The sequence below is a fragment of the Rosa rugosa genome, chromosome 5 (assembly GCF_958449725.1).
Source record: "Rosa rugosa chromosome 5, drRosRugo1.1, whole genome shotgun sequence".
Taxonomy (NCBI): Eukaryota; Viridiplantae; Streptophyta; class Magnoliopsida; order Rosales; family Rosaceae; genus Rosa; species Rosa rugosa.
Window position 1 is genome coordinate 6,026,787 of NC_084824.1, and position 19,317 is coordinate 6,046,103.

General features: G+C 38.8%; 2 protein-coding genes across 3 annotated transcripts; one reads left to right on the forward strand and one right to left on the reverse strand.

Annotated features, from left to right (window-relative positions):
- The first annotated feature begins 3,527 nt into the window (after window positions 1-3,527).
- Window positions 3,528-6,876, forward strand: LOC133712355 (truncated transcription factor CAULIFLOWER A-like). 2 transcript variants are annotated; one of them, XM_062138467.1, is made up of 9 exons: window positions 3,528-3,676; window positions 3,748-3,979; window positions 5,376-5,454; window positions 5,538-5,602; window positions 5,716-5,815; window positions 5,897-5,938; window positions 6,196-6,237; window positions 6,342-6,466; window positions 6,552-6,876. In XM_062138467.1, the coding sequence occupies exons 2-9, from the start codon at window positions 3,795-3,797 to the stop codon at window positions 6,655-6,657; spliced, it is 744 nt and encodes a 247-aa protein (XP_061994451.1). In that variant the 5' UTR covers window positions 3,528-3,676; window positions 3,748-3,794; the 3' UTR covers window positions 6,658-6,876. The 2 variants fall into 2 exon arrangements, with proteins under 2 accessions (XP_061994451.1, XP_061994450.1); XM_062138466.1 differs by having other exon boundaries at window positions 3,541-3,676; window positions 3,760-3,979.
- A 749-nt stretch (window positions 6,877-7,625) lies between these two features.
- On the reverse strand, window positions 7,626-9,211 carry LOC133708723 (uncharacterized). Its single transcript, XM_062134230.1, has 5 exons — window positions 9,072-9,211; window positions 8,634-8,793; window positions 8,325-8,547; window positions 8,086-8,195; window positions 7,626-7,817 (listed from the first exon to the last, which is right to left on the reverse strand). Exons 2-5 carry the CDS (start codon window positions 8,739-8,741, stop codon window positions 7,794-7,796), a joined length of 465 nt encoding a protein of 154 aa, XP_061990214.1. The 5' UTR covers window positions 8,742-8,793; window positions 9,072-9,211; the 3' UTR covers window positions 7,626-7,793.
- Between the last annotated feature and the right edge of the window lie 10,106 nt (window positions 9,212-19,317).

Consider the following 19,317-nt stretch of genomic DNA (forward strand, 5'->3'; position numbering starts at 1 on the left):
GTTTGACAGAGACAACAGTAAGCATATAAGACGTTGTTTTTTCTGGTGTTAAGACAACATTCATGTTAGTCGTTGCTCTTGTGCAGAACAATCTCCGACAACAGTTACGGTGCTGTTGTCTGTTTGAGCCATCAGACAGTAGGAGCTCAGTCAACAGCAAAGAGGGTCATCAGACGACAGCGAAAAACTGTCGTCTGATCGTATTATTGGTGTAGTGATATGCGTGGACAAGTTTTCAAAATTTTACATATTGTTTCTGCATCTCTTTGTTAGGGATAAATTAGCAGTGAAAAGTTTTTTTTTATTATAATCACATGGTTTTCTCAAAGACTTCATAGGCCTAGAAACTAATCCGTACTGGGGGATCATGTCAGAACACTTCCTCCCTCTGGTCACCAAGAATAGATTGGGATTTAACTCCAATCAACATCGGCGGGATTCAAACCCGAGTGTGGGGGTTCCAAACCTGGAGCCTCTCACCAACTCAACCACTTGTGATGGTTAGTGAAAAGTTAAGCATAGAAATAAGTTAACGACTTGTGTTATGTGATTACCAAAAGAGTTCATCATTACTGAATGCTTTCTCCCCCCTCATCTTTTCAAATTTCGGAAAAGAAAGAAATTCATTCTCATATAGCTCTAGGTAACCAAACACAAATAGTGTACATATACTGGCAGCCGTTCACTACGAAAAATGATGAAATCGATGGCGTTGCCTGTGTCTATACCTCGCCTATAATTTTTATAACTGGAGCCTACTCCAAGTATATATGAACGAGGAATGAAGAATTCACCTTGAAATGTTTTAGGCCAAAAATTTCCAATTATATATGTTTTCTCTCTCTACAGATTGATTTGTTGTGCATGGTTGGTGGAGTTGGAACCGCAAGGAAGAGAAAAACACAGCTCAAATGGTGGCGGAGCATGAGGTGGCCAGAGGAGGAAAAACCCAATTGGAACCCGTTTTAATTTCTTCATTCGATGCGCCGCAGTGGAATCGATTTGATGTGCATAGTTGGTGACATTGTCACATTAGAACTGCAAGGAAGAGAGGAACACAACGTCACAACCCAAGTGGTGGTGGAGCTCGAGGTGGCTGAGAAAGAAAAAAACTCGGTTACAGCCCGTTTTACGCTGTCGTGGAACATGTTCTTGTCTATATTTGAGTGGCTATATAACCTTGGGGACAACTGGACAAGAATTCCTAAAGAGATAAGGTTTTGTGCAAGGACTGAAAAATCGATAATATCCTCGAAATATCCTTGATATTTCTGTTTTTTTAGGGTCTCGATATATCTTTGACTTACCAAGAGAATATCGTGAGAAATTTTCGAAATTTCCAGAAATATTCAAAATTTTTGAGATATGTCCAGAAATTCAGAGATTATTGTCACCTCTCGAGATATGTGGGTTGGTAAGAAAGTATTTTGACTAAAATTGAAGCTAAATTTTGACGAGGTTGGGGTTCGAACCTGATACCTCATGAAAACTAGCCATTGTCCTTATCCAATCCGACTAGACTGTATAACATCTAAAGAGGAAAACTTTAAAAAAATTATAGGGTCATGTATCACGATTTGAGTCTTTTCCCTCCATGCTTATAAATCTTCTGATTATCGAATTTGCTAACTAGTAAACATTTGGCTCTATTTAAAAAAAAAAAAGTTTTTCTATGTATTTCTATGGACCATTTTCTACTTCTTTTCCTGTTTGTTTGAAGACCGATATTCATTTTAACATATCTATTTAATTGTAAAATATTATTATAATTGATAATTAACTTTACAATCTCAAACACTTTTTTTGAAATATTATAGATAAGTGATCATGTAAATATTTCATGAAAATTCATTAATGATTTTCATGTTACTTTCTAAATTTCCATCATTTTTTTCAAAAATTTACTTAGATATAAATTTTCTCAATATTTTCATTGAAATTTTCATTTTTTAGACTATCGATATTTGATATTTTAGTCATTGATTTTGTGAATGGGAAGTATGTGAGTACTTGGACTACTCCCCTCAACACATGACTTTCCCAAGATCTCAAGGAAAACAGACATGCAAAGAATAAGGAGGGTATCTCTCCTAATTGCTCGGTGACTTAAAGCAAGGAAAAGAAGATCGCAGAATCATATCATGAAGAGAGATTCAAAGAAGTTAATTCACTGATCTTGAGATAGAGGTGTCTTTAATTCATATCATATTTGCATGATTCTAAATTGATATGCATTGATTGTACTTATGCTCAAAATCTCTTTATGCATATCCGATTACTTGTTCAAAACAGTTTTAAAAACCTTTCTATATTTATCTTATTTTGTAATTAAGATAAGATTTGATTGAGGGGGAGTTTTGCTTCCCTATAAAAGGTTTTGAAAACTATTTTCAAGGTAGAGATTTTTCGTTGCAAAAATTGTGTCTATTGAATCACTAGTATTCGTGTTTCAATTGTTTTCTGAAAACTCTCATTATGTGTTTCATATGTTCACTTGCATAATCAATCATGCTCATAAATCATTCTCAAGATCAGTGATTCGATCGAGTGCAATGAAGGATTGAAGATAGATTGTCTAGAAAGGTCTATTGATTTAGTTAGGAGTTAGAACAATTATAAATCAAGTTAGCATTTGTTGCTAAGTGAAAGTGTTTGTTATGAACAACACTACTTGTATATTGTAAACTCCTTTTATTCATATTGGATTGATTATTCGTGTTGGCTACGTTAAAAGCCACGCAGTGAAGTTTCCTCAGTGGAGAGGTTTACACTGCGTTAGCAAATCTCGTGTTGTGAATCGTATTTTCTCTAGATAAATTCATAGAAGTAAAACAATTCATCAACACTTGTTCCGGCAGGATGTGGGCCATTCTTTCCCTTATAGATTGTCGGCAGGTATGACATAATCTGTTTAATTTCTAGGGCTAGAATATATGGACAGGAATTGGATCACTTAAATTACATATCCTACACCTGCTTGGAAGGCAGGCATCCACACATGGCTTTTCTTATTAGTATAGTAAAATGTTTATATAAAATTTGTCGAAAAAGGCAAAAAGAATCCCATAACAAAAAAATTACCTGTACAGCACATATATACAGTTATTATCAAAATGTACTAATTAAATAGCACTACTCGCGTTACTCGATAGATTTTCTTTTACCTTCGAAGGCCAGATGAATGGTTTTCAACTCAAATTTTTTTTTTTTTTTGAACGATCCGTATACGTTTTGTTAGTCGTATTTCCGAATCTATCCTTTGCAATAGTACGAGTGATGAAGTGAACCCACCGAACTATTACCTTACTGTAATAACTATTCCTACTGTTCATAGTTAACCGCGCAATGACGTACACATGTCACAAGTCCGTCCGTACCAATGTGCGAGCTGTCAATCGTAGGGAAACGACTGCATAGTACTTGCAGCGAATGGGAAGTCGACAGCGCATCCTTAAAAACCACACCGGTTTTTTATTTTCCACCAAAACCACCCTATTCTCTATGAAACCGCTTTTAAGCTCCCATTTTCCTTTTCCATATATACATTCTGCACATGCTCTTTTCCTCAGACAATCCTCTCTCATATATATGGCTAATTTATAAGCTACAAGAAGAAAAAACCCATTAAATTTTTCTCACTGCCTTTTGCAGTTTTGCTAGAAACTTTCAGTTTCAGGTTAGTCTTTGTTTTTTGGTGCTTCAACTTGTTTGGGTAGTTATCAGAAAGACTGAAATCAAAAAGGAAAGTCATTGATTCAGGAGGAAGCTAGCAGGTAGCTTTGTATATCATCACTATGGGAAGGGGTAGGGTTCAGCTGAAGAGGATAGAGAACAAGATCAACAGACAGGTCACCTTTTCGAAACGAAGAACTGGGTTGCTGAAGAAGGCGCATGAGATCTCTGTCTTGTGCGATGCTCAGGTTGCTTTGATTGTCTTCTCTAACAAAGGGAAGCTCTTTGAATACGCAACTGATTCATGGTACTAATCTCTCATAACCTAGCCATCTGCTTCTTCTCCTCCTCCTGCTTCGTTTTCTTTTAGTAGTTTTATTTTTTCTTATCTGTCATTTTAAATTCAAGCTTGGTGACTATCATGCAAGTACAATGGTGCTTATTAAGAAGTTCCTATTGTCAGAAAAATAAAAAAATAAAAATAATAAGATCAAGTTCTTATTAAAGTTGTGAATTTATCATGTGGATTCAAGCTAGCTGGGAAATGATATGATGGTCAAGTGTACTTAATTTGATATGAAGCAGGACTCCAGCTAGCTTAAGTAGAAGTGTGAATGACCTAGAAAAAATCCTATATGAATGTGAGATTTATGAGTACTTCATCTGCTTTTGGAATACTCAGGCATATATGGCCTGGGTTTGGGTTGATGTGCAACTTCCTATATTAGTATATCATTTTGTTTCACTGCTATTGACACAAAATTTAACTATGGAATTGAACCCAGATCATAATTTAAAATGTTTGATAATTTTTTTTCAGCAAATTAAGAAAGAAATTATGAAAAAGGCAGAAATCTATCAACACAGAAAACAAAAATAAAGGAGTGGGAAGCTGGAATATTCCATCATCACACATGTCCTCAAGAGAACAGGACAGCACAGTCAAAAGTTAAAAGAAATTAAATGCAACTTGAAATCATGGACTGTTTGGTGTACAAATCTAAACCGTTGTTTACTGATTTTTGTAAATTGTGTAATGTTTTTTTGAGTATTAAAAATTAAATCTAAAGAATGAAATATACTAACTCTTAGTTCTTAGTTTCTTACATCATTGTTTCCTTTGTTGCCAATTAACATGTAATTCAGTGTTTTCTCAATAAATCTTTGACAGAAGTCCCTATTATTGTTCATCAAACAAAAAGAGTCTCATTTTGTTTGTGTAATGCACTTGTATAGTCTTTAAACAATAAAGTTCAAATAACTATCGGTAAGAATTATGGAAGTTCACATAGTCTATAAATTTGCCTGGGATTTATATTTCGGACTACAAAAAGGTGTGGTATATATGAAGATGCCTTAGAATAACCTTTAACAAGTAATTATACCACTTTAATTAATATAATAGATTTTTACTGACCAATCTTTGACGAGGATATTCATATGTGTTTCTTATTGTTAAGTTGAATTACCCATAGAGTGTGGGACTATATATTGATCCTAGTATGCTATATATCTTCGTGTAAATTCAACAACCAATTGAATCAACACGATCGACTTCATAATCTGCAGTGCCTCACTCTCTGCACTTATCCTTAATACGGTTAAGTACAGAGAGTGAGGCACGTAGATTAGCTCTTTTTTTTGCATATATGAGTTAAGTACTTGTTAGATATATATGGTCATGCTCCGTAATGGCTGTGCAGCATGGAGAATATACTTGAACGCTATGAGCGGTACTCGTACGCAGAGAGACAGCTAGTCGAACCTGATTTGGAATCACAGGTACTTGCCATTTTGCCTTCACTTGACTGAGGTCTTCATGCGTTCTATGCTAAATTAGTTAGGTCACTTGGTAATTAATGCAGGGTAACTGGACCTTCGAACATGCTAGACTGAAGGTGAAAGTTGAGCTTCTGCAAAGAAACCTTAGGTATATGTGGTTAATTTACTACTCTCGTAATAACTTGCCCCGACTAATTAAGTTTTCCTGTCCTGAATTGATTATTTCATTGTATATGTCTACTTAAACCAATCGATCTGCAGGCACTATTTGGGAGAAGATCTGGATTCATTGAGTATCAAAGAGATCCAAAGTTTGGAGCAACAGCTTGACAATTCTCTTAAGCAAATTCGATCAAGAAAGGTATGCTAGCTGGGTTGATTAATGATGGTCTACAGCCAGCTAGTTTGATTATAGCACTAAATATTTTCTGACTTCTTGCAGAACCAACTCATGCATGAGTCTATCTCCGAGCTTCAGAGAAAGGTTCGGCTATTTCGCATATACTTAATAACTAAACTTAATATTAAGCAAATGTTATTCATGGTAATTACTTAAGGGCTTTGTTTCATATAAGTCAATTATACATTACTTTTTTTTTTGACTGTGAAAGGAGAGGACAATTATACTTGACTTGTAAGTTGTATGCATGCATACATATATATGTATATACATCCATTAAATTGAACTTTCGCAGTCTCAGAATCTGTTCATAATTTTCTTTCTGTTCTGCACTGTGACAGGAGAAGGCAATGCAGGAGCAAAATAACTTCCTTTCAAAGAAGGTCATCAACTTAAAAATATGCTAGCAAAGTCTTTTCTACTTAATGTGATAATGCATGGCTCATCTTTTCATTAGGTTCTGAAACCCTAAACATTACCAATATAGATTAAGGAGAAAGAGAAGAATGTAGCGGAAGCTCAGGAGGTTCATAATTGGGAGCAGCAGCAACAGCAGCAAAACCATGGCCTTAACCTGGTAGCACAGGCTCCACTTCCATGTTTGAACATGGGGTAATATATTAAAACCATTCTTCATAGTTAAATAATAAAATTTTGGGCCTGTGTATAATAAGGTATATGGTTTTGATATATGCAGTGGCACTCAGCAAAATGATCAGTTCCTTCAAGTGAGGAGGAACCAGCTCGACCTTACTCTCGAGCCATCGTTGTACTCATGCCACCTTGGATGCTTTGGTTCATGAATATCATCACCAAGTAATATTATTAATTGCTAAGTGCACTAGCTTGTAGCATGATGCTAAGGTATTATATACTCAATGTATAATTGGTGAAAGGTAGATTTTCAGACAAAGCCAATGATCGATTCTCTAGCTCTGTCGATGATGCTAATTATTATGTATTGCCAAACTTTATTCGGCTTGCAAAAAATTTCACAATATCTTATTTAGTGAATTTGATGACTGATGACTTGACGAAGTGATGTTAGCTCAGTGGTTAGAGCGCTCACTACTTAGGATCTAGGTCTTGGGTTCGAGTCACCGTGGGGGTAAGAGTGAAATCTTTTGATCCTCTTTTAAAGAGAAGAACAAAAAAAAAAAAAAAAGAACCTTGATGACCTCCTATAAATTTCTACAGATTTCTGCATATCAATTGTGCAGTAACTTTCGGGAAATTGTTTTGTGACTTCTCTGTTAACTTGTAGATGATCCTGTCTATTTAAGCGAACTACATTCAGGGCTGGGCTTTTCTACATTAAGGTGACCAATCAAGGTTCTATCTTAGTGGAAGTAAAAACCCCTTGCGACATAATATATATATACCCTACGTTGTCTAATTTGGCAAATAATGTCACAAGGTAGGAAAAGAAAACAAAGACAAGTATTCATGCACACAAGTGACTATCATGAAAGAAAAAACTAATGAAAACAGAAATCATGTACAAGATGTTAGTATATTCTATGGGACTAAATGGTTGTTTCTAGTTGTTTAAAGAAAGATATTTTTTTGGTCTGAGTTTAAGAAAAATGTGTGTGTGTGTGTGTGTGTTTGTGTGTGAATGAAGATATTATGTGGAATGTGGATGGAGTTTACATACATATATCTATAGAATTAAATTGAGTTGGAATGTGTATGGAGTTTACATACATATATCTATAGAATTAAATTGAGTTGATGTATTTCCCCATGGAAAAATGAATTTAAGCCCAGAATTATTGTATTTACAGCTTCACTCTTTCTGAAGAAATGGAACATATAGAGATCATTCAAAAGGCTTCTTAATCCTTAGAATTTTGATTGCTTAACCAATCCTCTTCTGCGTTTATATACGACTGTCTCTACTTTGGTAGCTGTTGCCTGTTGCAGTTGCTGTGTGATCTCAGAGATCATTAAATGACATCACCTACAAAATCAATTTGAACTTTAGTCAAAATCAAGACGAAGCTATTTTGTTACAAAGTCAACCCCACTTTTTTCTCCCAATACTTTCACCGGAAAATGCATGAGCTAATCTGCCACTATATGGAAAATTTGAAAATGTATATATGATAAGACCCCCAACATTCATGATTAACTTTTCTCCAGCAAGAATTCATAGAGTAGTCATCAATTTGAAGGCAGTTTTATAAATAGTTATAAACAGTGCGAAGCTAGCTAGAGAAATTGGTTACCTGGCTGCAAACTGGACATGTTTGGTTTCTCTCCAACCATTCATATATACAAGCAAGGTGGAAATGGTGAGAACACTTTGCTGTTATCTTTGGATTTTCAGGTGTGTATTCTGCCGCAATTTTCAAGGAGCCTCAGCATATATTCAGCGTTGCATAATTAAGAAACCAAACCAAAGTGAAAATGTATCACCACAACCATCTAAATAGTATTTGCAACAATTCTTAAGAGAAATGCTTACCTTCAAGACATGTAGGACATTCTTCCTCTTCCATGGTGGAAGGATAGAGAAACCGGTGTCCTCCAATCTTCTTTTCGATAAGCAAAGGACCAGGAAGGGATTGAATAGTAGTATTAGTAGCAGCATCCGTGCCAGTCCCAGATTGTGTATTTCCATGTTCCATAATAACAGCATTCGGTGCTACTTGAGTAGATGAATGTGTTTCCTCATTGCCGAACCCAACCTGCTTAACCTCAAATTGGTTATCACACACTCACGAGGAAAGCAAATTAAAAGGCGAAAGTAATGGAAATTCTAAAACCTAGTTACCTTGTTGTACAAGTTAGGGATGATTCGGTTATCATTGTTGGCATTGTTAGCATTGTGCGTGTTATCCAAAGGATCGTCCGCATTAAAGCAGGAACAAAAAGAACCCATCAAGAAATCGCTTCAAATTTTGCTAGCTTCTATTTGAATTTTCAGTCACACCCTGCACAGATCGTCAAGAAAATAAAAATAAAAATATTAATAAAAATACAATGCAACAGAACAAAAAAAAAGAAAAAAAAAAAGAAAGAGGAAAACCATTCTATTAATCAATGATCAAAATCTGACATGAACCATTCTATAATCATGAACATGAACATTGTTGGATTTATAAACGCTTGAAGACTAAGACGAAACTAATCCAGAGTTCCAGACCCACAAAAGACTGAAGAAAATTGAAATTAAAATACACAGGTTGAGCTTGAAATTTAGGCAACATACTCGATCCGAGTCTTTGAAACTGGAGCAGATTGCGATGGTCTCTTTGACGACCAAGAGTCCCAGAAATATTAAACGATGATAAAAGAGAACCGAAGAAGCAGAAAGATGATCGGGTAGCAGTGATAAAGATAAGAGCTAATGAAGGCGCTTCTTTATTAATTAATTAAAATAGAAAAAAAAAAGATAGAGATAATATCAGAACTCAGAAGGGTCGAATATTGGAGTCAATTGAAATTCAAAAGTCGTAACTTAATGGGAAATCCTTAGTTGAGTTGCGTAGGGATTTACGGTGAAATCCGGAATTCGGGGAGCCCATTTGTCTTGTGGGTAATCTTTGATTACATCGAATCTCAATCTCAATCTCAATCTCAATCTCAATCTCTTGCTTCTCCTATTGCAACTTGGATTCTCCAAAACGTTTTTAGTTGATGTTTCTTCTGTTCCCTTCCTACATTGATTAATTTTTTTTTTAATTCTTTTTTTTGTTGAGAGAGTGGGCGTCAATCCATTATAATGAAACAGTAAGTAACATTACACAGAAACAGTAAGTAACTGTAATCAATGACCCACCCCAATAGGGCTACGTCAATATTGAATCACTGCCTAGACTAAGAGCTAGCCTAGATGAATGTCGCTATAAGAATAAGCACTGATAAAGTAACCAGACAAGTAGGGTCGCAATCCGAAGACGATGCACCCTACAATATTCTTGAAGAACAAAAGAACCTAGCTAGATTGGGGAGAACCTCAACCCATCAGCATCGAGCCCAGGCCCAACATCATAAGCCCATGGCCCAAGCCCAATCACATAGGAAACCAGCCCAGAAGTCCAGGCCCTAGCTTCCCTGTCGTCAGCCATGGCACCTGCACCACGATCAACCACCCGCCTGGAAGCAACAACTACTAGCCACAGCGCCATCATGATCCGTCCATCATCCCCGGCAGCACCGACCACCTTTGAACAATACCTAGGCTTGTCCCTCCTTGGGTTTGCATCCACTAAATGAGTTTGGATCATCACGCCGCCCTTGCCTGGACCAGTGCTAGATTTCCGGCAAAGGCCTAAGGTTGCCCTCGGAGCCCCGTACCGCTCAGCGCCGTACCACTAACCCAGTAGCCCTCCTCAAGAAGAAGAAGAAGACGCCAATGAAAACAGGAAGCCAAAGCGCTTGTGTGCCAGAGCACGGACAAAGCCGCCTTTCAGAAAAGAATCAAGAACGATCGGTCGAGAAATCAAGGCCGAGCCTAGGCCAAACTCTAGGCGGCGGCATGAACTAGAGGAGGGAGACTAGAGCTCTAACATCCTTTTTAATAATACATAATTATTTTGTTAACAATACTTGGAAATGTTGTTATCTCGAGCTCAATTTTCATACCCACACATAATGAAAATACAAGAATAGAACGCGTTTTGTGGAAAATGGGGATTGATAAGCATGTTTCAATCCTTATTGGGCAGAAACCAAAAATTTCACACCAGATTTTTGGTTACGCAGTGAAAACCTCAAATATGAGATTAAAAACACTGCGGGGCTATTACTCTTGAGAACCCAAAATAAAGACAATTTATTTATGATGAAGGATATGTTCTTTACAAACTCAAGTAGCACTAGCTCGGCTACAATCACTAGAAATTATGAATGAGAAGTTTGTCTTCAATCTTGAACTCCTTCACTTGAACGATCTCCAACTATTGCTCTTCTTTCTTCACAGCCTCTCTACTGATCTCAAGAGAATCTATGCATATGAACAAAATGACCAAGAACACTTAAACTTGGACCAAGTGTTTTTGACTACTGTGCAAACTCAATCTTAAGCAAACAAGCAAGACTCCCAAATCATTATGCCGTCCATGGTCACCACTATGGCCGTCTCTTTTCTGAATATTTAAGGACCAACGTGTTACCCAATCAACCAAGATTTTACCCTAATTATATTCCTATTAGAAAAAAAAAATCTTTTTGATTAAGGATAACTAATTAAAGACACCAAATCCTGAAATACCTAGGACTTCAATAATCAGAAAAATATCTTTATATAAATAAAACATATTAAACCCGAAAGATACTTTCCTATATCAAACACTCTCTTTGACACACGGGACTGACTCAAACTGACTCGGGTGACTTCTTTAGAGCATTGTATAGGAATGCCAACACACACACAAGAAACTTGTACCTTACACATAGTCCATTTAGCAAAAGGATAAGCAACTGGAATCTAATTGAGGTAATGATCATCAAAAGTGTTTTTTATTTTTCTTTGTGTGAGGGAAATTAATGTATGAATCTCGTTTCGTCGGTCCATGTGATTCAGGTTCGGATCTCCATTTATAACATATTTGTCCAAAAAATCGCTCAGTTAATAAACCACTAAGTTGTTGAACAATCCTAAATAAATTTATGACTTGTAAAAATTAAATCCATTATAAACTATAGCTAGCTTCTTCATTTTTTGTATTCTCTACAGTTTGATTTTGGTATTTGGAAAGAGAATCTGATTGAAACCATCTCTTATATAACTCTTCAGCATTAATGTACTTGTTAACTTCTTAACTTCAGAAAGTTTGTTAGTACTTGTTAATGTAGATGCTCAAACGCCTAACAAAAGAACAAGGCCAAAATCATTATGTGTGCTTATTAGGACACATTATGTTGTAAATTTTAATCAAAGATTCATTCATATTCCATAAATTTGACCTATGAATAACAAATTAAGGGACTACAAATAGAGTACAAGCTAGTCATTCTAACTAGATATTTGCAACTTTTGGCCAAACAAGAAACTACAAGCACCCTTATGTGAGGTAAATCTTACAACAAAACAGTGAACTTTAACTTCTTCAAGATCTATCAGACTATCACTCAACTTGGTTAGATACGTTTAACAACTCTGGTACTTAATTAGTCAAAAGATTCTCGTGCAAGGTATTCGGCTTTCCATTACAGTAATTCCAGCTCCACCATAACGGTACTCCATTCCGACCACATCCTTCATCTTCATCCTCTTCCGAGGAAGCATAGACGTAACGAAGTCCTCCGACGACCTCCCCCATTATCACTGGTCTTGTTGACACAGGCAGAGCTTCTTCATCATTTTCAGGATCGTATCTATGACAGCAACAAAAAACAGAACCCATCACTTACTTCGGAACGTGGATCAATCAATCACCAAGAACCAAAATTCCACAAACAAGCAAGCACAGCAGAACTATGGAATAGAGAAGCAGCAATAAGAAGAATTTATAGATTTCTCTTGAGATTAGACTCACTATTGTCCTTTTCCTAGTTGGGTGAGAAGTAGGGAACTGACACATGAATTGTCATTTAATTGTTGACAGCTGATATGGGCCTGGAGTGGGCAATAGAAAACAAGGGCGTCTCGGCTCATTTACAAAGCCTGCTTTGGGGCCTATAAATAAACGGGCCTGAGTGGCCTATTTGCAATCCTGCCTTCCAAAAGTATTATTTATTTTATATATGCAAAAAAATCATAATATATATGGTTAAACGATATTAGTGTTTAAGGAAAATTGAAATTGAGAGGAATTTGATGTCTATTCTCATTGATAATAGATTAATAGAGGTCTCTTTATATAGAGGATTACAATGCATAGAATCCAAATCATATAAGAAAAGTAATCATACATTGAATAGGAATCCAGATCCTTCTAATGTAACCCTATTACCACTAGGTCAAGTAACCTAGAGTTTGGGCCAGACACAGAATAGAGATTTACTTAAACACTCCCCCTTGTGTCGCCCAAAGGTGGTGCTTCTCTCGTTGCCTCGCTAAAAAGTAAAAACCTTGCCGAGTAACAAAAACCTAGTGGGATAAAAATAACCTCGGTCGAAGAGGAAAAAGAGCATAACACACCCTTCACGTTTCGAGACCATACATGGAGACATCTCCCCCTGATGTCTGCATCTCCCCCTGATGACTACGGTCATGGGAGTTCGGATAACTTCCGCAAACGATGCTACAAACATGTTTCTCGAAAGTGGAATTTAGGCAATGACTTAGTGAGCAAGTCTGCCATACTGTCCTCAGATCGAACCTAGTTCATCTTGATCTTGAGGAGAGTTTGTTGTTGCTGATTATTCTTGGTGTTGTCACTTTTGATGTAGCCTTGCTTCATTTGTTCAAAACAAGCAGCATTATCCTAAATGCTCGTAGGCTCATCTGTGGTAGACTTCAAACCACAATTGTTCGAACATGCGTAATTATGGATCCAATCCATATACATTCACGAACCTCTTCGTGAAGAGCAATGATCTCTGCATTGTTCGAAGATATAGCGACTAGGGTATGTTCTGTAGACCTCCAAGATATCATGGTCTTTACCCATAGTGAACACTTAACCATTTTGGGAATGACCTTTGTATGGGTCAGAGAGATACCCAATATCAGCAAAACCTTCCAAAACACATGTTGTTTTGGGATGGGGATAATGGACGCAGGCCAGTGTTGGCGGCGTTCCTGGTGTGTGATGGGTCCGAATCCATCATCTTTATGTAGGGATAGAACAAGCCTATATCAATCGTACATCTCAAGTACCGAAAAATATCTTTTACACCAATGCAATGGCGTCGCGTTGACGCAGAGCTATACCTTAGCTAACAAGTTCATGGCAAATGAGATGTCCGGTCTTGTGCATTGAGCTAGGTACAATAATGCGTCTATTGTACTTAACTAGGGCATTTCTGCCCCTAGCGCATCTTCGTCATCATCCTTCGAACGAAGAGGATCATTCTCAGGATCAAGACTACGGACGATCATGGGGGTGCTTGAAGGCTTGACCTTGTCAAAATGCCAAAGCATCTATCAACACGGTGCTCAAGTTCCAAACCGAGACATAATCGTGTTCTCCCAAAATCCTTCATCCCAAACTCGGATTTCAAGTGTTCAGCGGTTTCCCTTAACTCTTTAAGGGCTTCCAATGAAGATCATGTCCAACATGAACAGCGATAGAATCCGAAACTTGTTATGGAAACGCGTGGGCATATCTTAGTGAGCGTTTCAACCTTAGTGTAAACGCGCTCCGTGGTCTAAAGCCACTTGAGTTGGGTAAATGAAGTTCACCATGAACCTTCATGTACATTCCATATCTAGATCCCCATAAAGATACGTAGTGACCATATTTGTAAGCTGCATGTTCAGTTATTCGGAAACTACCAAACTGACAGGGTAGTGGAGTGCAATGACATCCATTACGAGAGAATATGTCTCATCGTAGTCGATTCCAGGGTGTTTTGTGAGAAGCCTTGCACCATAAGGCGAGATTACCATATCTTTTTCTCATCACGCATTCTAACGAAGACCCATTAGTCAATAGGTTTTATGTTAAGAGGTGTTGGCATCACTGGCTCAAAAACCTTCCTTTTCGTTAGAGAATCCATCTTAACCTAGATCGCATCTTTCCATTTAGGCCAAATTTCTCTACGTTGGTATTCATTCATCAACGAAGCGTGGTTCGATATCATCGGACTCAACAAACTCATGCGCAATGAAATGCGCGACTACATCATCAATTATGATGGAGTTTCTATCCCATGTCTCATGTACACTAGTGTAATTTTCAAAGAGCTCTATATTCTCAGGAATAAGTTCTGACGTTGAGGCGTCCCCCAACGATAACCATAATCCGGAAGATTCTCATGAGACGGATTTTGAGTCTTGATGATCAAATGATTGGAATGTGCCAAAGTATTCTTCGAACTCACGGGCCTCCCACGCATCCTAGCTGGGGCCATGGCCTATAATGCCAGAGTGCCACTCTCTTTGGCGTTGGCGCCATGCCTACCTCTGTGTAGGGTGGCGCTACGTCCTCTCGTAGGGACGTACTTCCTTGCAGGCATATTTGCAACTGATGTGTGATCTCTTCACTTTAGTAGGGATCGAGATGAGACATAGTGGGGACAGGCCACGACAATTCTTGTCGTTCCTGCTGAACATTTGTGTTCTTATCTCCCCCTAACGACAGGAATACTGTCTCATCAAAGTGACATCCGCAAATCTAGCGGTAAGGAGATCGCCTAGCAAGGGCATTAAGTGGCAGACGATTGTTGGAATCTCAAATCCAACGTAGTTGGCCAAGGACCCATCATAGAGCGCTGTGGCGGCGCAATTGGCACATAAGTGGCACACTCAAAGATGCGTAAGTACGATACTTGTACCTAGTCACTAGCTGTAATGCAGAGGTAGATTTAGTGGTGGTGAGTCGTAAACGAATTAGCATAGCTGCATGCGATATTGCATTACCCCAAGAGGATATAAGGAGATTGGTGCGCATTACCAATGTCCTGACTACCATCGTAGTCATTTTCGCGAGATCATTTGGGTGTGTCCATGAGAATATGATGTCCAACATCAATCCCATTGCAATATCCATTGAAAGTCTTCGATGTAAACTCTCTAGCATCGTCAAGTCCAATTGACGGAATAGGATGACCCGGGGAGTGAGCCCGTTATCATATGATATTTGCTAGGAGTGTAGCATAAGTAGCATTACAAGTGGACAATGGCACAACACGTGACCAGCATGTTTGCGTGTCAACCAACATCATGAGATATTTAAACGTCCGCAAGTTGGTTGAACTAGTCCACAGAATCCCTACGGATTCTATGTAAGAACATAATGAGTCTTTTCATATCTTTTGCATATGACGGTCTCAGTCCTAATTTCCCTATGGAACGGGTTTTGTAAAACGAGCGAGAGGTTTTAGAAGCAACCAATGAGAATTTTGGTTAGGCCTGAGCGTCTGAAACGCTATTTGAAGCAAGTTGGTGATTGCAACATCACCTAGGGAGCCATCACCATGATGGACGCCATCCATGGCGTCATGGATAGGGACTGCGCCAGCCCTAGGCTGGTGGTGGACGGAGGCGGTGCCCTAGGCAGCTGCGTCGGTCACACTTAGTCCAGAAATCAACTTTTGATTCATGCTTCATTTCGCTCGAAAGAAATGATGTCCATGTGAAGTCTTTAGTAGACGGATCATCATATCATGACTAGGATGATCTATCATGTCGTGACAAAGCCAATATGTGTCTAAATCCAAGAGATCTTCTCTCATAACTTTGATTGGATTAATAGCTCGAATAGTGACATAGAGTCCACTAGAGAGACACATAAACTTCTCTAAGATGCTCCTTTGTTCGCAATCATTAGAGGTATTGCAAATGAACTCATTTCCGTTATCTACATGCGTTTTCGCATGAAATCCGTTGGCTATTCATAGGTGCGATTTTCCCTACGAGCGTAGAGAGTTTCTGACACAGTAATCAAGGTGTCATTTGGCAAGGGGAACTTGGGCTATTTCATGTCCTTGAATTAATACTGATGGCCCAGCCATCGTAGTCACAAAGTCATATGTTCATAATTAAAATAGAGTCATAATGAAAAAAACTCAAAATTTTATTCATGAGCCAACGGAGTTACATCATTGTCTCTTTGACCAAAGAAAATCTAATCCAAAATACTAGCTAATGCAAAACAATGGTAGTCGTCTAACTTCTTTCGGTAATTCCAAAATAAATGTGACCAAGTGAGTCAAGAGATGTCGGTGGAGCAAGACTCGCTTAAGTACCACTAATCTCAGAACCTTCCTAGACATCACACTTACTTTGGGTGAGCCTACTTTGAAGAAAGACTAAACCATTGGCATCTACTATAAAAATATATGTGGCAATTGCCTATTACATCTCTTGGAAAATAAAGAATTAAACAGAATTGGCGATCTATTGATCCCAGCCAGATTTGTAGTCTTTAACCCTTCACTCTAGATCATCTTCTTGATCTTCTTGTTCCATATAGTGAGCTTCTCTTGCTTCACAATATGCTTTGTAGGCGGTGACAATTTCTTCACGAGCTCTACAAATGTGTGCCCAATGACCGGAAACTCCACATCGAGAGCATATATATCTTTGCTCAGACTCCATTGATTGATGCTCTTTTAAAGCGTCATTTAGATGGCTCTTAGTGTTGGTGGCGCCACCAACATGGCCAGGGGCGTTGCCTCCCTCTCTCTTTTCACGTTGACCTCTTCGGTTCCGTGTTTACCTATTATGGCGGTTATCTTCCCCAGTAGAGCGATTATATGGAACAGAATGTCTAGAAGTATCCCTGAGATTAGAGTTTCGCTCTTGGCGTCTTCCTTTAGGGGCGCGACTTTAATTGGACTCCGGAATATGCTCTGTTTCCACAGATCTCGAATTATAGTTTTTCACAAGGATATTGTCATGCTTTTCAGCGACATTCATAACTCCAATGAGCTCATGAAACCTTGTGATTTGTCTTGCAGTAACATTGATTCGATAGTTCTTAGCAACCATCAATGCAGAGACGGGGAAGGTAGAGATAGTCTTCTCAATCAACATCGCATCTATGATCTCTTGACCACAGAATTCCATTAAGGATTTAATGCGAAGTGCTTCCGAGTTGTAGTCAAGAACTGACTTGAAATCATAGAAGCGGAGACTATGCCATCTCACTTCTAGGTCAGGAAGCAGGGAGTCACAGACGTTGCCAAATCTTTCTTCGAGTGAGACCCACAGCCTTCTGGGGTCTTATTCATTCATACACTCGTACTGGAGCGAATCATCCATATGACGAGTCATTAGGATGATGGCTTTCGCCATATTTGCCCCTAAGGCTGCTCTATTTGCTTCCAAAGCTTGAGCTTGCTCAACAGTTAGCACGTCCTAGCTAGGCTCGAGAATCATATCCAGGATTCCATCGGCCTTGAGATGCTGGCGGACATCACGAACCCACCTGTGATATCCAGAGCCAGTTGTTCCCAATGGAGCAAAGTCCAATTTGTTCAAGTTACTCATCCTGAAAGAGAACAAGAAATTAGGGTTAGTTTCGGAGCGAAAAAGGCTACCACGAAAACAATAGAAATTTCTGAGCGCAGTCGCTTCCAAGAAATTTAGGGATTTCTGAGCGTAGTCGCTTCCAAGAAATCTGATTCCTAGAGGAATTGGATTAGATCGAAACAATGATGTGTTTGTGGTCGATCATAACATCTCAACAAACTCTAAGTTTGGAGGACTCTACAAGCTCCAAGCTTGGAGTGAGAACGAACCCCCACAGTTCGGCTATTGGTCTCCCCTATGAAGAAGAAAGGGGGGGGGGGGGGTAGAAGAAGGGAGGTTGCAAGTCCCCGAGAAAAAGAAGAGAAAAAGAGGAAAAACTCAAAATCGGGAACTTATAGTAAAACATACCTCTTAGGATTGCAGAACGTATTTGGTCCTTGTCGTAGGATTGGAGACGAGCTTCAGTCCTAGTGCAAGCAAGCAGACTTGTAGGATTGCAGCGTGGTCGCAGGGGTCGCGGAGTCGCAGGGGTCGCGGAATCTCAGAGCAGTGGGGTCGCGGAATCACAGATTCGCGTGGTCGCGGGGTCGCGAGGTCGCGGGCGAGTTGTGGTGACACTGGGGTCGCAGGTTCGCGGTTCGCTGTGTCGCTGGTGAGTCGCGGTCGCGAGGGCAGGCGAGCGCGCGCAAGGGCAAAAGGCAAGCAGGGCTTGCGGGCGCTGCAGGGGCAGCGAGGCTAACCTGGTAGGGTTAGCGTTGAGTTGCAACGCGGGGGCTGCAGGGGCAGTAGTAGCGCAGGCAAGGCTAATCCGGTGGAGCTTGATCAATTTCTGGGGTTTTGGTTTCTAAAGCTAGGGTTAGGGCTCGTGCTGATAACGTGTTTAAGGAAAACTGAAATTGAGAGGAATTTGATGTATATTCTCATTGATAATAGGGAGATACGTATAGGTTTTAGCAGAATATCATATTTGTATTAAGTTTTGTTACAAGTTCGATAAAATTATAGGGAGATACGTATAGGTTTTAGCATTGTGGTGGCAACCTTTTCAGTTTTCATATATAATTGCCTTAATTGCAAGGACATAAGCATCATGGTTGGGTAATTTGTTATGATAAGACATGCAAATTCTCCTTTATTATCTTTCTGAAATTGGGTCTGCTTTTGGAGATTGGAAGTCAAAATGGAGGTTGGCACGTCCCTTTTTGGTGCAAAGTGCTCCTGCTTGCATTTAGTTAACGAACAAAAGATATATCGTTTTCAAGGAGAACCATGCCATCAAACTTCTCTGTTACATGTCTCAATTTCTCAACCTAAATAGAACTATTCATTGGATTCCAAATTTTGATTTGAGAGGAAGCACATGCTATAGTGATTAAGAAGCCAGTACTATACAAGCAAACCCAATCAAGAGAAACTTCATAAAATTGCA

What these genes read in the sequence shown, in the direction of transcription:
- LOC133712355 (XM_062138467.1), top strand. Translation starts at nt 3,795, where the DNA reads ATGGGAAGGGGTAGGGTTCAGCTGAAGAGGATAGAGAACAAGATCAAC. An exon ending in AACCTGATTTGGAATCACAG is followed by an intron (nt 5,455 to 5,537) that starts GTACTTGCCATT and finishes TAATTAATGCAG; the next exon opens with GGTAACTGGACCTTCGAACA. An exon ending in ATAACTTCCTTTCAAAGAAG is followed by an intron (nt 6,238 to 6,341) that starts GTCATCAACTTA and finishes TTACCAATATAG; the next exon opens with ATTAAGGAGAAAGAGAAGAA.
- LOC133708723 (XM_062134230.1), bottom strand. Translation starts at nt 8,741, where the DNA reads ATGGGTTCTTTTTGTTCCTGCTTTAATGCGGACGATCCTTTGGATAAC. An exon ending in TCCCTAACTTGTACAACAAG is followed by an intron (nt 8,548 to 8,633) that starts GTAACTAGGTTT and finishes GAGGTTAAGCAG; the next exon opens with GTTGGGTTCGGCAATGAGGA. An exon ending in ATGTCCTACATGTCTTGAAG is followed by an intron (nt 8,196 to 8,324) that starts GTAAGCATTTCT and finishes AAATTGCGGCAG; the next exon opens with AATACACACCTGAAAATCCA.